This window comes from Physeter macrocephalus, chromosome 15 (assembly GCF_002837175.3).
Source record: "Physeter macrocephalus isolate SW-GA chromosome 15, ASM283717v5, whole genome shotgun sequence".
Classification (NCBI taxonomy): Eukaryota; Metazoa; Chordata; class Mammalia; order Artiodactyla; family Physeteridae; genus Physeter; species Physeter macrocephalus.
Genome location: NC_041228.1, coordinates 68,715,131 through 68,732,168, shown reverse-complemented (window position 1 = coordinate 68,732,168; position 17,038 = coordinate 68,715,131). Strand labels below are relative to the sequence as shown.

The 17,038-nt window shown below is 39.9% G+C and overlaps 1 protein-coding gene and 1 long non-coding RNA gene across 3 annotated transcripts in view; one reads left to right on the top strand and one right to left on the bottom strand.

The window, feature by feature from the left end:
• Positions 1-6,982, bottom strand: part of VCPIP1 (valosin containing protein interacting protein 1) — a 24,827-nt gene extending 17,845 nt beyond the window's left edge. Inside the window, exon 1 of the mRNA XM_007130855.3 lies at positions 4,052-6,982. Within this exon, the coding sequence (XP_007130917.1) occupies positions 4,052-6,764 (2,713 nt within the window). The 5' untranslated portion in view covers positions 6,765-6,982. The remainder of the gene's footprint in view (positions 1-4,051) is intronic.
• Positions 1-16,717, top strand: part of LOC114487834 (uncharacterized) — a 48,580-nt gene extending 31,863 nt beyond the window's left edge. Inside the window, exons 3-4 of one of the 2 annotated variants that reach the window (XR_003683282.1) lie at positions 5,446-5,530; positions 16,337-16,717. This is a non-coding gene — a long non-coding RNA (uncharacterized lncRNA). Of the gene's footprint in view, positions 1-5,392; positions 5,531-16,336 lie in introns of those variants that run through there. The other variant, XR_008619443.1, reaches the window with a different exon arrangement.
• Positions 16,718-17,038: the final 321 nt, after the last annotated feature.

Below are 17,038 nucleotides of genomic sequence, written 5' to 3'. Positions count from 1 at the left end.
AAAAAAAAAAAAAAAATCACACAAATTTCTCAACCCCTGAAAGGATGATAACCTTTGTAAGTAAAGTGGGGTAAATACCTCACAAATAGCCTAATTCCATTACAGCAACTCTGACAAAGTATGTATAAAACTGACAAACCGTTTTTCACAAATCTGTCTTTATCTCTTGAAAGAGAAAATTAACTAAAAAGTTAGTGGAATACAATCTAATGAAAAAGAAATTAGCCTAGTATTTATGGTGGATGATGTACTATCTATCTACCACAAAATAGAATCCACAAAAAACGGGTCTATAAGAAAATGTAATTACATATTTTGCAATGCTAAAGTTAGAGTCACTCACATACTATATAAAGAATGAAGATAACAGTCTGAAAAAATTGTTTAATAATGTCCAAGTGGTCTGGATAAAGCAGATTAAAATCTGTGAAATATTACAGGTAGAACACTGTTTTTTAATTTTAAACTACCATTGTTAGATTCAAAGTGACTAGTTCCATGAACTGAGCAAAAGATTGATGTACTCAGTCTCGTTGATACAAATAATAATAGATATAAATTCTATTTAATAAATATCCTACTTAAAAACAGTAGAAAGGCAACACACACATCCCTGGCTCTCAAGAAGTCAGCCTATTTAATGAAGACACACAATCCTATCTATCTATCTATCTATCTATCTATATATATATATGTATATATCTCCCCCATACTTTTATAGCTTTCATCAACAGATCTCCAGCCTCCTTTTCTCTAGGTATAAAAATTATAAATGAAAACTATAAAAGTATGGGATGCCCTCAGTTGAGACCCTGCAGGTAAGTTTATGGAGGGCAAGGACCATGTCTCATTCATCTTTGTACCTACAGCACAGTCTCTAGCTCACAGCAGATGTTCATTTTGCTGACATAATCTGCATTCATTCATTCAACAAGCATGAACTTGGCACCTAATAAGAGCCAGGGCCTGTACTAGGTGATAAAGTATTCATCATTGAATAAAACAGGCTACTGTCTCTGCCTCTGTGGAGTTTATAATGGGGGAGGCAAATGAGTAAGTAAACCAACAAACAAGATAATGAAAACTTATAACAGGTGCTAAGAGGGAATTGAACAGGGTGCAGTAATAGAGTGGTTTACCAAAGGTCTCTCAAACCCTCAGATGAGGTGGTCAGGAGACAACCTCTTTAAGAAAGTGGTATTAAAGCCTTAACCTAAGTGAGAAGGAGGCAGCTATCTGAACAGCAGAAAGCTTGATGAGCTATTTTCTAAGCCAACATACCAGCAGCTTAGCTCACATTTGGTAACTCACAAAGTTATTTCTGCACTTTGAAATTTGCAATTTTCTAAATAAACCGTCATTTTCCATTTTTCAGCCCTCTCCAATCTAAACACCAAGAGTTCCTCAGCACTCTTCACATAGGGTTGTGTGTACTTACTTAGCTAACCCCAAATTGACATTTTTACAAACCTATCACTTTTAATTAAGAACATCTTCCAGGGAATTTCCTGTCAGTCCAGTGGTTAGGACTCTGCACTTCCCCTGCAGGGGGCATGGGTTCAATCTCTGGTTGGGGAACTAGGATCCCACAAGGCAGGGGGCCCAAAAAAAAAAAAAAAACTTCTATGTAATTCAAATACAGTTATGAGAGAATTAGAGGTAGAAAACTAATGTTTATAGAGGGACTAATACAGGCCAGGCACTGTCTTAGTACTTTAAAACAGAAAGTCTCTCAAGAACCACCACCATAAAATTAGCAAAACACTCTTTTTATGCTTAAATTTTGTGTCCGGAGTAGAAGTGGGAGACTTAAAGAAATGTGTGGGTTTGTAGGGGCAGCAACATAAATGCTGGAGGTGAAGAGGGAAGAGATCATAACAAGAAGACGTTATCTCGGTCAACTCATTGCAGTCCACAGTCCAGTACGCAGATATTCAGGTCCAGAAACCTCAATCTAACCTCAAAAAGTGACTAACTGTAAACGAGAATTATATTTTTACTAATTTTCGTTATGAAACATATTATGCTGGCCAGACTTTTAGACTACTGAACATAATCTCACCCGTGCCAATTTATTAATCTACATGGAGAACACAGCCTTCCAAGTGAATATAATCCTCACCTGCACTCTCACCTGTATTATCAATACTTACATCAGGAAGCTAAATGAGTGATCAGACTAGATACTTGGTGACTGTGGAATCAGTAAAGGGATTCAGATCTTTGAGCCAGGCCACGGTGAGGACTGATCAAATATTCCTGCCCCTCAACTGAGATTACCTTTCTAGTTACCAGAATTTTCATGAACCCCAGTTGATGTATCTTTTCCCCTTGTATACCAGTGTATAAACATTGCCAAATTCTGCTTTTCAACTTTTTCAGTGTTCAGTGCTGACCATCCATTCCATTTCTGCTGACACAGCCTTTCTTTGGATATGTTAATGTCATCTATTTAATTCAATCAAAAAAAAACATTTCAAAGCGCCCACTCCCTGCTGGGCACCATACCAGGTGCTGAACATCCAAGGTTATATATGAGCCACATCCTCAAGAGTTCCTCTTCTATGAAGAAAGACCTCTTTTCCTGTTTTGACCTGGGATATTGTTGGTTTTCTTAAAAGTGCCTTCAGCACATATCTAAGTTTATCCATTCTGTTATTAATGATGTTATTAAATTTTCAGAGTTCTGGGAGTACTTTGCTGTTGCCCTATGTACCAACTACAAGGGGTATCTTGTGTATAGGAGGCAACTGAAGTACTACTGGGGAGTTAAGCAGCTTGCCTGAAATCACTAAATTAACAAGTAGTGGAGCTGGAATTCAAATTCTAGGTCTTTCTCACTCCAAAATTCACAATCTTTTCCTTTATTCCACGCAGTCTCTAAGAAACTAAAAACTCTTAAGAGATAGAAAAAATGCAAAGTGCCTAGCTAGTACATTTCTTGACATAGCCCCCAATTCAATGACTATGTCTGCCAAAACAAAGTCAGCAATATTAAATTATAAATTTGTATAGGGCTTTTAGATCCCCTATTAACTACTAGGCCCCCAAACTTAACAAGCCAGAAATAAATAATCTTCGTTTTGGAAGGTCAAGGCCCAATTCACTGATATTTAGTACCCTTAGAAAACACAATCAAAACCCAGATCACTTTTCCAGTTGAAAGCTCTCATCTCAGCAAAAATAAGGCCCCTCTAATATGTAATATATTTCAATTTTACTTCTATTTCAAGCCTTAATTAAGCATATTAACAGTAATTTAAAAATAAAGATTAGCCAATAAAAATAATGTAAAAAGTACACCATTGGATCATTTCCCAAATCATCTAAAGCTTTAAATCATATATTTGATTGATAATATATTTTCCTTTAATTTGTGTTGAATTATTAAAAAGAAATGCTTCTTAAGCAACCTCATTAATATCTACCTCGGTTCCTTATGTTTCTCATCAGTTATAATAGTTCATTACAATTCATGGCAAAGAGTCACCGAGCAAGGAAATTACTTAAACACAAATCCTAATGTACAAATAAGAAAAACATGATGAACTGGGAAAGGGAGAACAGGAAATGGATGAGAGAGACCATTAGGTGGGAGTACAGTGAGCATATAAACCCAGAAACTGCAATTCATCAAACAGGAAGTCCTGAAATCACATGACACGCAGGAAAATGAAATTTAAAAATAAATGAAAAGGGACAAAGTGGGCAGGCTCATAGAGCCAAGGGGGAAAAAATGAAAAAGGCTTTAAATGGATCCATTACAAGCCTATTTTTAAAAAAACAATTACCAGAATACGTTATATTTAAATAATCTGGTGACAATTAAGGGACTACTTTCACTTTCTTAGTTACGTTTTCCTAATATTTACTCAATAGAAAATCACACTAACATCTATCCACAGTCAAAAAACGAAAGAAAATAATTTTCTTCTAAAATATATAATCAGATAGTTTTTACAATGACCATTTTCTTCCATGAAGACATCAGAAAAACTCAGTGTATTACATTCACAATTAAGAAATACTGTCTGAGTTAAATTGATCTTACCCATTAACGTTGCTAAAAGACACAAGGAGTACATTTCTTTGTCAGCTTGCTCCTGAAGTTCCTTAGATGACAGTTTACCAGTGACAGCACTCTCTTCTTGTTTCACAGTGTGGGCCGAGTGTGCTGCTGCAGACTGACCCCCTTCGGCTTTACTTTTTAGAATCTCTATTGTAATTCTGTCACCATGCTGTAAAGGAACTGGCTCCTTTTCCATTCCTGCCTGGGGTGGCATTAACTCTTTAGGAGGAAAGCCATATCGAATACACTGTAAATATGGAGGAATGCTGAATTCTCTGGCTATGCTTTCCTGAAGTTCAAAAAACGTTGTTGAAGACTTAAGTGTAACCATGGACTGTCGTCCATCATTAGTTGTTATTCGGATCTTCTTCTCCTTAGAAGTGGTTGGTGAATAGGGAGCCTTGGTAGGGGTGGCAGGTGCAGAGGAAGGACCATCACGAACGGTACTGGGAGAAACAGTCCTGGGCTGCCCCTTTTGTTCTTGTTTTAACTTCTCTGTTTTCCGTTTTTGCATTACAGAAGCCTGTTCCGTAATGTTCTGTTGAATAGTTCTTTCAGTCTTACTCATGTTTAACTCCTCCTTGTGCAAAGTTTTTGTTTTCTGTCCAGTAAGAATAATTTTAGTTGGGAGCTGGGACTCTGACTCTTGTCCTTGTACGTCTCCAACTCTTTGGGCATGAGCACCATCTATATTTACAGGAGTATAATCATCAGGATTCTTTTTGGCAGTCTGATGCAATATAGTGTGGACAACTTTCTGAACTAGGATTTCACTCCCAAATTCACCTGGAAAGTGCTTGGTAACAAGTTTCATGGCAACATCGTAAACATTACTATTCAAAGATGCATCACTTTCATACTGGAACCAATATACTGTTTCTCTGACCACTCTTCCACCCCATTCCAAAGTAATAGGAAAAGCTTCTGGTAGATTGTCATACTCCTTACCATCCCAAAAATGTTTGAATCCACAACCACATTTGCCACCAGTGGACCTAGCATTAGTTCTGTCCCCATCCAAATACACAATAGATCCATCTCCTCTGACTCTTCGCACAGATGTGCCATGGCACCAATTACAAGCTGTCAGGTTACTCAATCCGTAGTCTGGTACCAGAACATCTTTCACTGAATCATATGAGCAAACCAAATTGTTCAAGGGAAAGCTATAATTTTTGTCAGGCCTCAGCTGTCCATGAGTACTTTTCGCCAGGTTATACAGTTTCCCTCCCGGAGCCAACCACTCTGGAGGAACATGAAGTTCAGAAAGGGCACCACAGAGCAAACATTTGTGAAGGCGATTATCCATTACTGCTTTTTTAGCAGCTGCTGTGACTTCTTCAGGCTGAACTCCTATCACCCCTGTCCTCCTGTAGAAATACTGATGGACGTCAGCCACCAAACTAGGATGGATACCGTGTATGTCCATAAAGACTTCTTCCATAGCAGCAACAAGCCTAAGTAAGTATTTATCCTGCAAACTTCTGTCTCCTCCAATAACACAACCACCGTCCTCCTCAAGTTTGATGTACTTCTTAATGAGGTCCTGAGGCACACCCCATGCTTTAGGAAGCAAATTCATAGGCAGTTTGGGCAAAGCAGCCCCTTTTATGCCTACCAAGGGGATATAATGGTTTCTACCAGAGCTACTCCAGGCAATACAGATGGGTTTGTTCAAATGACCATCTCTCCCAGTGCACTTCTCTGCAGGGATGAGCCCTGGCAGAAAGGTGGCTGAATAATCACCAGAGCTTCGCATGCCACTGAGCGAATCTAACAGAATAATAGGGCGATGCAGCACATTGGCAAGGCCAAATATGTGGATGTTCCTCAGGCCCAAGGGAACACCCTCAGGTGGTACAAACAGAGGGTCACACTCATTGATAATGTCCTCCCACTCAGCGGCATCAATGAAGTCATGGAACAGGGCTTGATATCGGGCCAGGTGCTGCTGAAAGTGCTGTTTAAGATTCTCTCTCAAGGCATGCCAGAAGAGCTCCCGGCCTACTAGAGCCCGGGACACAGCATGCACCAGGCAGTGTCCATCCCCATCCACATGCACTGGAATGAGGCATTCCTGACTTTTATTGGCCCGCTTGATGTCCTCAAGCGTGTCATGCAAATACAGGAGGCTTCCGGAGCGGTCCTTGCCATAGCCCACCGTGTTCACATGCTCTGGTTCGATGAGGAAGGCGCGGTCCCCCAGTAAAGCGCAATCGAACAGTTCGCCCTGGTTCATGTCCCGGAGAAGCTTAGCCCGGCCTGTCTGCTTGTCCATTCCGTAGCGAGCTAAGATGGGCGACAGCAACTTGCAGTGGTAGTTGGAAAGGCCCATCACCTTTACCAATTCCGTGTTTTTCTTGGGTGCCCCTGTCACCCCGAGCAGCGCGTTCCGCAGCAGGTTGTGCAGCACTACGTCCGGGTCGGTCACCTCCTCCACCCCCAGCAGCTGTTGCTGCTCGTGCCGCTGTCCGCACTCGGTACACTCGATGCTGACAGAACCGGAGGCCGGGAAGAACAAACGCGCCTGGCACTTCGGATCCGGGCAGCTCCCGGAGAGGATTCTCCGGTCTCTCCGCTTCGAGAGCACTCCCGGAGCAGCCGCCGCCGTCGCCGCCAGGGACGGCGGAGTCTGCGGAGCCTCTGGGGGAGGAGGCGGCGGCGGCAGCGGAGGCGGCGGCGGCGGCTGAGACATAGTTCTCGGCTCTCGAGTCTCGCTCCGCGTCCCAAGCGACCCTCAAAGGCTCATACCCAGACCCACGCCGGCCCGACTCGGTCTAGTCCAGGCCCAGGGCGAATCACTTTCCTTTCCCTACCAGCTCCTCCTCCTCCTAAGCGAAGGCGGAAGCACCGGACGTTGTTTCTCTTCTTACTTCTCCACTGCCGTAGCCGTTGCCCCGAACGTAACGGCCACCACCCTAGCCCGCACTCACACTCACTCGCTCTCGCTCTCTCTCCCTCAGACACACAGACATACACGCCCTCACTGAGACTGCGCAAGCGCACCTTTCGCTCTGCCCTCTGGGAACTAGAGTCTTCTAGCCTCTCTCCTGGCCATCAAGTGCTAGCATCCTGGGTGCATAAAGAACTACAAATACCGTGAGGCCAAGCGGTTCGGCGCCCGCGGAAAGGAGGAAGAGGAAGGCACTCGAAATGAGGGCAGAAAGGCGGAGAGTCGCTCACGTTGCCTGCAGGGAGTTGTAGTTTTAACTGTATGTCTTCTGTCATCTTCCCCACTCTGGGGCCCAAGCAAAATGAGTATGAGAGACCACATTTCCTAGGATGCCCTGCGGTGCGACCAGACTCACTTCCCCCTTAGGCGGAGGGAAGAATATAGGGAAGCTTGGTTAATAACAGAGTTAAAGGGAATGAGTGTCGGAGGCAGAGGTTCTGAAGTTCACGACTCCTAGAAGGGGAGGGGAATGAAAGGCTCTCAGTGAAGAAGGTACAGTAAATAAATGTCCAGCGACATGGCGGGATGGGAAGTTGAATGAAATGGTCGAATCTAGGCTGGAGGTCATAAGAGAAAAAGGGGGGAGAATAGTGAATTGATTCTCAGAGTATTTTTTAAAGTTTTTTCTTTTTTTTTTCTTCTGTCACACTCCTCTCTTCTCATTCCCACGGCTATTACAAGCCGCCGAGGCTCCTGAGCCCCCTTTTCTGCCTTTCCCCCCCTCTCTACTGGGAGTCATTGAGGCGCCATTTGTTTCCTCGTTCCATGTACCTCTTTGCAGTTTACAGTACAAATAACAATACCTTGGATGTGTACAGAATTTAAATACATATTCAAAGCCTTTTAAGTAGATATAATATTGTTTGATCCTTACAGTCCTACCCTGAGAGTAATAACAGCTATCATTTATTGCGTTCTTGATATATGTCTGTCACAGCATTTACATACACGATATCATTTGATCTTCATAATGCAATAATAACCTTGCTAGGAAACACACGTCCAGAAAGGAAATGACTTGCTCAAGTTCACAGGCTTTTGGACCTAGATCTGTACCCGTTTTACAGACAGGGACATAGGCAGGAAATGTTAGGACAGTATTATATAAAATAGTAACTAATTTCTGGTTACTCTTGCTTTATAGTTTACAAAACATGATCACATATATCATCTCATCCTCACACCTGTAATATCTTTACCAGGTATTGTTGGCTCCATTTACAGTTATGGAAACAGACTAGAAGTAATTAAGTTATTTGTCCAAGGTCAAATCACCAGGATCTCTCAGACACAGAGAGTGCTTTTTATACTACTTCCTACAAGAGAAAAAAGGAGCTGTTAAGCACAGACCTTTTGTTAGGCCTCAGGATCTCCCCGTAGTGACTCAAGGGGCTGTAAGGATGTTTGCCCTTAAGGAGGCCACAGAACTTTATTTCTTGTGTGCTAGGCAACTGCCTCTTCACGCAAAACACATTCATATGTTAATTGGAAGCTAGTATTATTTTAATATTGTACAGTCAGCTCCTTTCACTTATCATTCTGGAAACTCTTGCTTTCTGAAAGCTTAGATAAGTGAACTGCCTCAAAATTTCTGAAACATTTGGCACAAAATAGATACATCAGTGCAGTCCATGAGGCCATTCGAGTTTTCTGTAGCTGCCAAGGCTACTGTTTACTTTGTTAAGTTTTTTGAGTAAATAGAATTTGATGCTTTGAAATGAATCATCTGTAAAATAGACATTCCTAAAAGGTATTAGTACTGCCTTTCACCTAATTATTGTCTACAATTTTCTTCTAAAGAAATATGTTTCAAAGAGAAATCCTTTATTTTTTTTTAAAGGTTTATTTTTCTTTCCCTGCAAGCACCACACCTGCTATTCACACACCAGTCATCACATGAATAATAAGAACAACAACATTTACATAATGTGAACCAGCAAGTTAAGTTTTTTGGCCACGCAGTGGGGCATGCGGGATCCTAGTTCCCCGACCGGGGATCGAACCCACACCCTCTGCAGTGGAAGAGCACAGCCCCAGCCACTGGACCGCCACGGAAGTCCCGAGAAATCCTTTAAATGTTAATTATTTTCTTGCCCAATTCTACCTGGCTCCTGCAAAAATAATGTTACCTCCGTACAAGATAGGTAATGGTATTTATCTTGAAGGGAATAATTTTCAATAAAGTTTTTCTTAAAGAATTAATTCATGCAGGAAATTTTGTTTATTTCTATTCTGACAGTAGTTTGGTGGTAAACTACACAAGTGGTCTTGGAACTGATTTTTAATTCTTTATAAGTTGAGAAATTAGATATGCCCTTTAAGTGGAAATTATTTTCTACTGTGACTGAGAATTTACCCCTGCAGTGAAATTGTATTTTTCTCATGATGAAAGCCTCAGAGCACAGGAAAGATAACAGCAAGTGTGCAGTTCTAACACTGTCATGTACTTTCATGTCAATACCACCAAGCGAAATTTTCCTTATTGATGGTACATGCAAACAGTGAAATAGATTTTTTAAATTGCGTCTGAATATTTCATTCTGAATTGTGCCTTCACAGAATAACTACTTCCTACCCTACTGAAGAAATGGGTAGCCTTTCCCTGGCTTCTCAAGCACAATCCATTTGACTGGTCCAGTGTTCCTTTACCCATATGGAACCTAGATTAGTTAGAAACATTCTTCCCAAACTAAATTTGATACCTAAACCCATTTGTTACTATAGTTGTCCTACTTTTAAGGATTATGCTTTTGAGGGAAAAATATAGAAATACCCTGGTACAAAGCATAGTTAATGGGGGGAGGTAGAGGAAGTAAGTTTTCAAACAGTTCTGAAATTAGATCATTTAACCTGAAAGTCATTTATTTAATGAGTCTGTAGATGCAAAGTTCAGAAGGTAAGAAAGCTAACATAAATAATATGTTAACCATATTATTATATGTTAAAATGATATTAAGCAGGCCAAATTCAATATGTGAAATTAATTATTTACAGGCACTTAGGCCTGGGTACCTATAAAGTAAGAAAAAGAAAATTTTGTTAGGACAAAATATGACATTCTGTTTCTTATAAAGCCATAGGAGTGCAGAAAGCCTCTAACCTGCTTATGTGAGATACACATGCTTCCTTCCTCTTCCCCAAATCCCATGATATTAATTGCCTAATAACCTTCTTTGTGGGATAAATAATAGCTCTTGTTCTTGCCTCAGTATTCCAGATGGGAAGAATGAGCTGGGCACCTAATGTTAGCTCTTCTGATACCTACACAGTATCACTTGTATCTGAATTGTCAAAATTAAGTGAAAACTGAAACCCGTTTTCTTCATAATTTCTAGTATGGCACTTCTGAACATCCTGTATTGCTTTTAACAGACCTGGTAACTGTGAAAAGCAAAAGGCCTCCACTTAACAGAATAACCATCATCCTTTTTTCTCTTTTATGTTGGAAAAAGAAGCATAACTTTGGGGATTGTTAGAAGCAAGCCACATACTTTCTCATATGAAATGTACATCTCTCCTGAGAATTGACTCTGTCACTCCAGATCCCTACCCCAGACAATCACAAGCTTTTGTTGAAGCTTGAGGTGGTGTGAGAGGGACTTAATTACTGAAGTAGGTATTGTAGGAACTTAAAGGGATGCAGAAGGCCATCCCTGTCCCAAAGGAGCCTAGAGTCTAATAGAATAAATAGGCTAAACTAAGTTGTTCATAAGTACAAGTAGAATAAAGCATATAATCAAAACAATACAAGAAACTAAATACCACAAATGCTATGAAAAATTTATTGAGGACTTATTATATGGCAGGTGTTTTTAAGTATATTATCTTAATTTTTAAAACAATCCTGTGAGATAGGTAGTATTGTCCTTATTATACAGATGAGAAGATTTAACTCTGAGAGGTTAACATTATTATCATTATTACCACCCTGCTAGCAAGTAGCAGAGCTGGGCTTCAAATCAAGGTTTTCTTCCATGTTCAGCACTCACTCTTTCCACTACATCATAGCTGCTTAGTGATTTGAGAAAGAATTAGCCAAGAAGTGAGTGTAAATGGTGGCCAGTAGCCAAACTTGGCTTAGGTGTGTTTTTGTTTGGCCAGCAGCAGTTTAACTTTTCAAAACATTGTGAACATCTTTGGGCAGTGGCCAGCACTTCACTCTTTAAGGTCGTACACCAGGCCCCCTTGAGACAAATTACCTGCCTGGCTCCAGAAGGCATTTGCATTTTCTATTGCCAGGCAGTAACTGAGGATAGGGAGGAGTAATAGCTCTCAAAAGGCTCACGAAGAAGGTATGTCCAAGGGTGGAAAGAGGACATTGCGAACAAGAGTTGCAGAGTATTTGAGGAAGAATGATTGGCAGTATTTATCACTATATAAAGGTGAGGGGGTCAAGTACAGAGCTACAAGTTATACCTTAGCACGGTAGTTCTCAAACTTTAGTGAGCATCAGAATCGAATATAAAGCTAAAACAGAATGAGTACATCTGGGGTGGACCTTGAGAATTTGCATTTCTAGCAAGTTGTCTGGTTCTGCTGATGCTACTGGTCCAAAGATCACACTTTGAAAATCACTGCTTACCAGACTGTAGGGCACTTTTGGGGAAGGGCTTAAAGCCAAGATTTTCTTTCTGTGTTTCTATTGTTTTAAGTACAAAAAGAATTACTTGACGTAGAATGTCTATAAGTAAAAAAGAAGAAAATTAAAATAAGTCTGTTATCAATTAGAGGTTACAGTTGTTAACATTTTTGATGGACTGTTCAAGTTCTTTTTTCTAAAACAGAAAGGGGGGGGAGTATCCTTTTTTAAGAAACCAAAATTGTATCATCGTCATCCTCAGCCTTATCATAACAGCTGTTGCCACTTACAGAGCATCTACTGTGCACCAGGATCCTTACATATATTTACTTAATCCTTATAATACCTTTATGAGCCAGGTACTATTCTTATCATTTTTATTTTACAGATAAGGAAACTGAGGTGCAGAGAAGTTAAGTAACTTACTTAATGTGTCATTGCTAATAAGTGACATAATTAAGATTAAAACCAAGTAGTCTGGCTCCAGAGTACATGTAACTATTATGCTATACTGACTCTTAAGCTATTCTGACTGTTATGCTATACTACTATGCATACTGTTTTTAACCTGTATTCTTTTTTTTTTTTAATATTTAATGTATTTATTTATTTATTTGGCTGCACCAGGTCTTAGTTGTGGCATGTGGGATCTATTTCCCTGACCAGGGATTGAACCTGGGCCCCCTGCATTAGGGGCGCAGCGTCTTAGCCACTGGACCACAAGGGAAGTCCTTAATCTGTATTCTTTTTTTTTTTTTTTGGACCAGGGGCTCCCCATTGTGGTGACCTCTCCCGTCGCGGAGCACAGGCTCCGCACGTGCAGGCTCAGCGGCCATGGCTCATGGGCCCAGCCGCTCTGCGGCATGTGGGATCTTCCCGGACCGGGGCACGAACCCGTGTGCCCCGCATCGGCAGGCGGACTCTCAACCACTGCGCCACCAGGGAAGCCCACCTGTATTCTTTAATCACATCATGAACAATCTTGATAACATTAAATAGTCTTATCCAACATTTAAAATGAAAGCCTACTTTTTAAAAAAATATTTCAAGCATTCAAGAGTGTACAGAAAAATAATATAAAACCCACTACTAGTTTTAACAAATGTTTCTATTTCAGCATATTTGCTGTAGAATCCCCCCTTCCAAAATACACACACACAGATTTAGTAAGACTATGATTTTGAGGTTTAATTTTACTTAAAACAAGATTGTGCCTTATGAGTTATAAAGGCATGTCCTTAATAAAAATAGGACATCCTTGAAATTTAGTAATGGAGAAAGAATTTCTATGCAATGAACAACTCCATAGTTACTGTTGCCATCATCATACCATTCTCCTTAAACACCCTGGCCCAAGTATGGCTTTATTAATTACTTGGTGATAAAGGTAATAAACACAGATAGTAACATAAAGCTGGGTGTTGTGACGTGTATGGCTTACTCGGTTTTCAGACTGCTTGGCCTACCTCCGTGTGGTGAAGGTCACATTCCACCAGGGTGACATCTCAGCATTGCCCAATAAAACTGCCTGCAGCGATGGAAAAGTCCCATGCCCGTCCTGTCCAATATGGCAGCCACTAGCCACATGTGGCTATTAGGCCCTTGAAATATGGCTAGTGCAACTGAGGGACTGAATTGTTCATTTAATTTGATTTAAATTCAATTAAAGTAGCCACATGTGGCTAGTGGCTACTATATCAGGCAGCACAGATCTAGGTCCTTAAAGCCCACATTAAAAATAATGAGTCCCCAATTCCAGTGAGTTCCTGGCTCTGGTGGGCGTCAGGGGGTGAGCACTGACTGCAAAAGGGAACAAGGGAACCTTTGAGGCTGATGGAACTATTATTTATCTTGATTCTGGTGATGGTGATATATACATTTGCCAAAACTCATCTGACTGTCCTCTTAAAATGCGCGCATTTGTTGTATGTAAATTATACCTCAATAAAGTTGATTTTAGAAGGAAAAAAAAAAGATTTTCAGAGACAGGAGTTCCACTTCTTTTCTATCTAAAGCATGCCTTCTGCAATCCATCCCATTTTTTTTCCCTAACAACCACCAAAGTCATTACTACAAAATTATAGGACCCCATGCGATCTGGCCCCTGGACCCCGTGTGATCGGCCCCTGGACCCCGTGTCGTCTGGCCTCTGGACCCCGCGTGATCTGGCCCCTGGCTACTTCTCTGACATTATTTCCCTGACTTACGTTTCAGCCACACTAGCCACCTTATTGGTCCTCAGACCCTCCAAGTACATTCCTGTCTCAGGGCTTTTGCACTTGCTCTTCTTCTACTTGGAAAACCTTCCCGGAAAATATTCATTTAGGTATCTGCTCAGATGTCAGCTCCAACAAGATGCCATTCCTGCCAACCTCTCTAAAACAGCACTTCTGTCCTTTTCACTCTCCATTCCCTGATCCTCCTCACTTTCTTTACAGCACGAATCACTATCTGAAATTATATAATTACTTGTCTATTGTCCTCCTTCCCCATTAGACTGTAAGGCTGTTCATAAGGGCAGGCAGTTTGTTGATTGTTGGATTCCCTGTGCCAGGCACACAGTAGCCTCAATAAATACTGTTGAATGAATGAATGGCTATCGTCCATGGCAGTTTCTCAGCCTGAGATCCAAGCGTATGTTCATAGAAAATCCACAAATTCTCTATAAGATTTAAAAAAAAATTATCATTCTGATACTTATCTAAAGCAAGGTAATATTATTTATGATTTTCCAAATGAGCACCTTAAAACATGAACTTTTTAGTACTGAGTTCACATTGAGTTTAGGATTTTGTTTGGATCAGATGAAAGCCAAAGGACATCATGGCACAATGTATGAATAAAGATTTCACTTCACACAGTAGCCTAGACATGCCAAACTCTAAAGAACCAGCACTTTAACTGTCAATGCCACATTCCAGTTAGAAGGGGAAATTGCACAAAACACCCATACACATACATATATTCACAACAACTCAGTAGCTGTAAGTGAACTAGTAAAGCCACAGTGAGGAATTGGTTTTTGGTTCCCATTAATAATTAGATTAGATACTATTTAATTCAGATTTCAAATACTCAAAAATAATAACCCCATCTTACAGTGAATAAGCTGCTTCACAGAGTTATCAATTGATCCTCAGTTAAAACTGACATTCCAGGATTTTGTAGCACCAGAATTTTTATGAACTTATGAGATCTGATTATCTTGAACTAGAAGCAAAAATCTTGGAAGTCATTAATACTTTGTGCAAACAGATATCATTTGCACTGACATTATTAAACATACAGAGACACATTTAATGTAGATCAGAAGTTGAATCTTAATACTCACAAACCGAACATTTTACAATTTAAATTTACGTTAATTTTCAATGGCCGGATGAAATAACCACTGTCCTTGGAGCAGGAGAATGCTTATCACTGCGGTTATATTAGCGTTGCCTTTTCTTCTTTTTCTTTTCCCTCAATTTAGAACCTGAAGGGTAAAAGAATTTACTAAAAGAAACATTTGTATCTTCATTGAAGCAGCAATTTTGAGTTTTTGTAGAATAGCCTGACCCCTGTCTCTGAATCTTCTAGCTCTATGCCCTCAACACAGTCTCATTCAGTTCCTTCCATGAATACGACACAAAAAGTCAGAGCAAGAAGTACTTGACACATTTTTCATACGTATAGTTTCATAAGATATTTTAATAGGCGAGAGTAGAGCAAAAGTATAAGCCAGCATACTTTTTTAGCCCTGTGAATCATGTATGTAAATTCATAGTATTCCAAGATATAAATACATCGTAATGATGACGTACAAGAAATTAAATCCAAGGCAGTCTGCAAGGGGGGGCCTTTTACATCAGTGGGCAGCAGTATACTGAAGAAATTATGTGTGTGTACTAAATTAAAGCATCGGCATTAGATGTCAGCAAATCACAACATGGGAGAGTGATAAATGGACAGTATATCCTCGACAAGGATGCCTCAGCCAGCATTTTCCCATTCGAAGATTAATTTTCATATAGCCTGGCATTTGCTAAGGTGTGCTCCACAAGTTCTATGGATATTAATAGGTATCATTGAGGGAAAGGTTCTACAGTCAAATAAGTTTAGGAAATGTTGAGTAAACTAAGTTTTCTTTTTCTGCCATAGGACTTCTCAGAGCCTTTCTGTCCTGATGACAACGTGACTTTCCAGAGAGCAGCAGTGACAGCTCTGGAATGTCTAGGGAGAGGAAGGGCTTAGTGACCAGAGTGCTGGCAGCACAAGATCCTAAGTTACATTTGTTTGCTTTGCCACTGTTTTATTTATTTATTCTTTTTTTTTTTTGGTTTTACTTAGAGTATATATTTTGGGGTTGGTTTGGGCATGCTGATAGAGGTAATGACCTAAGGCACCCCTTGGCCTTACTATTGTCAGTGTAGCATTTCCACACTTCTTTGGCTACAGAACCATTTTGAATCTGTGTCAGAGGCACACACTTTAGAAAAAACCAACACAGGCAAATAGTGCCCCTCATTATGATCTACTTTTACAAGTGTGCTTGAAAAACAGTTTATTGTTTGCCCATATTTTCTGGTAGTATATGGAGGTTTTTTTCCATTTAATGTTTTAATCCAGCTAATGTATATTTTTGTATATGATGTGAGGGAGAGATTCAACTTTTTAATTTGTCTCTTTATTTTATATTGCAGAATACCAGTTGTCCCCAAACCTTGCATTAAATGTGTTTTTGGTTTGTTTTCAGGTCCAGAACCCTTCACATCAACTTACCAATAAGTTCAATATGTAAAACAGTTAAATTTGGTTCAAATGCAGAAGGATGAGAGTTATTGCAACCTGGCAACACTCCCTACCCCCATTCTAACCCTCCCTACAGGGGAGGCTCCAGGGAGTACTTTGAAAACCATTGGAAAAATTCTCCTCATAAATGACTTGAAATGCCATGTCTGTAGTATGCTATGTTAAATTTTTTTACCCATTCCAATTATTTTTCTATTTTCCTGCGAATCTCATACTTTAAATTAATTTAGAGGCTAAGAGCTTTGTAATATAACAAAGGAAGAAATTGAAATGTCTAATAAATAAGTAAAATAACAACATGTTATTTTGGGGGGCCTGCATATTAGTGTATTTCTTTAAAATAATGTCTACTATTGGCAAGAGTTGACTAGATCACCTTCAACATTGAGATTCACTTGGTAAAACTATATATTGATCAATAATTTGATAATGTATGTCACAAGTTTGCAAGGTTGATATTCTTTGATCCATCAAATCACTTATAGGATTTAAGACTAAATAAATAACCAGAACTGTATAGGAAATTTTTCTATTGTTTCTATTACTGATAATATTGAAAATGATCCAAATGTTTAACAGTGTGGGACTGGTTAAATGAATCCTGGCACAGCCATAGGATACTCTTCAGCCATTACTGTGATGTTGT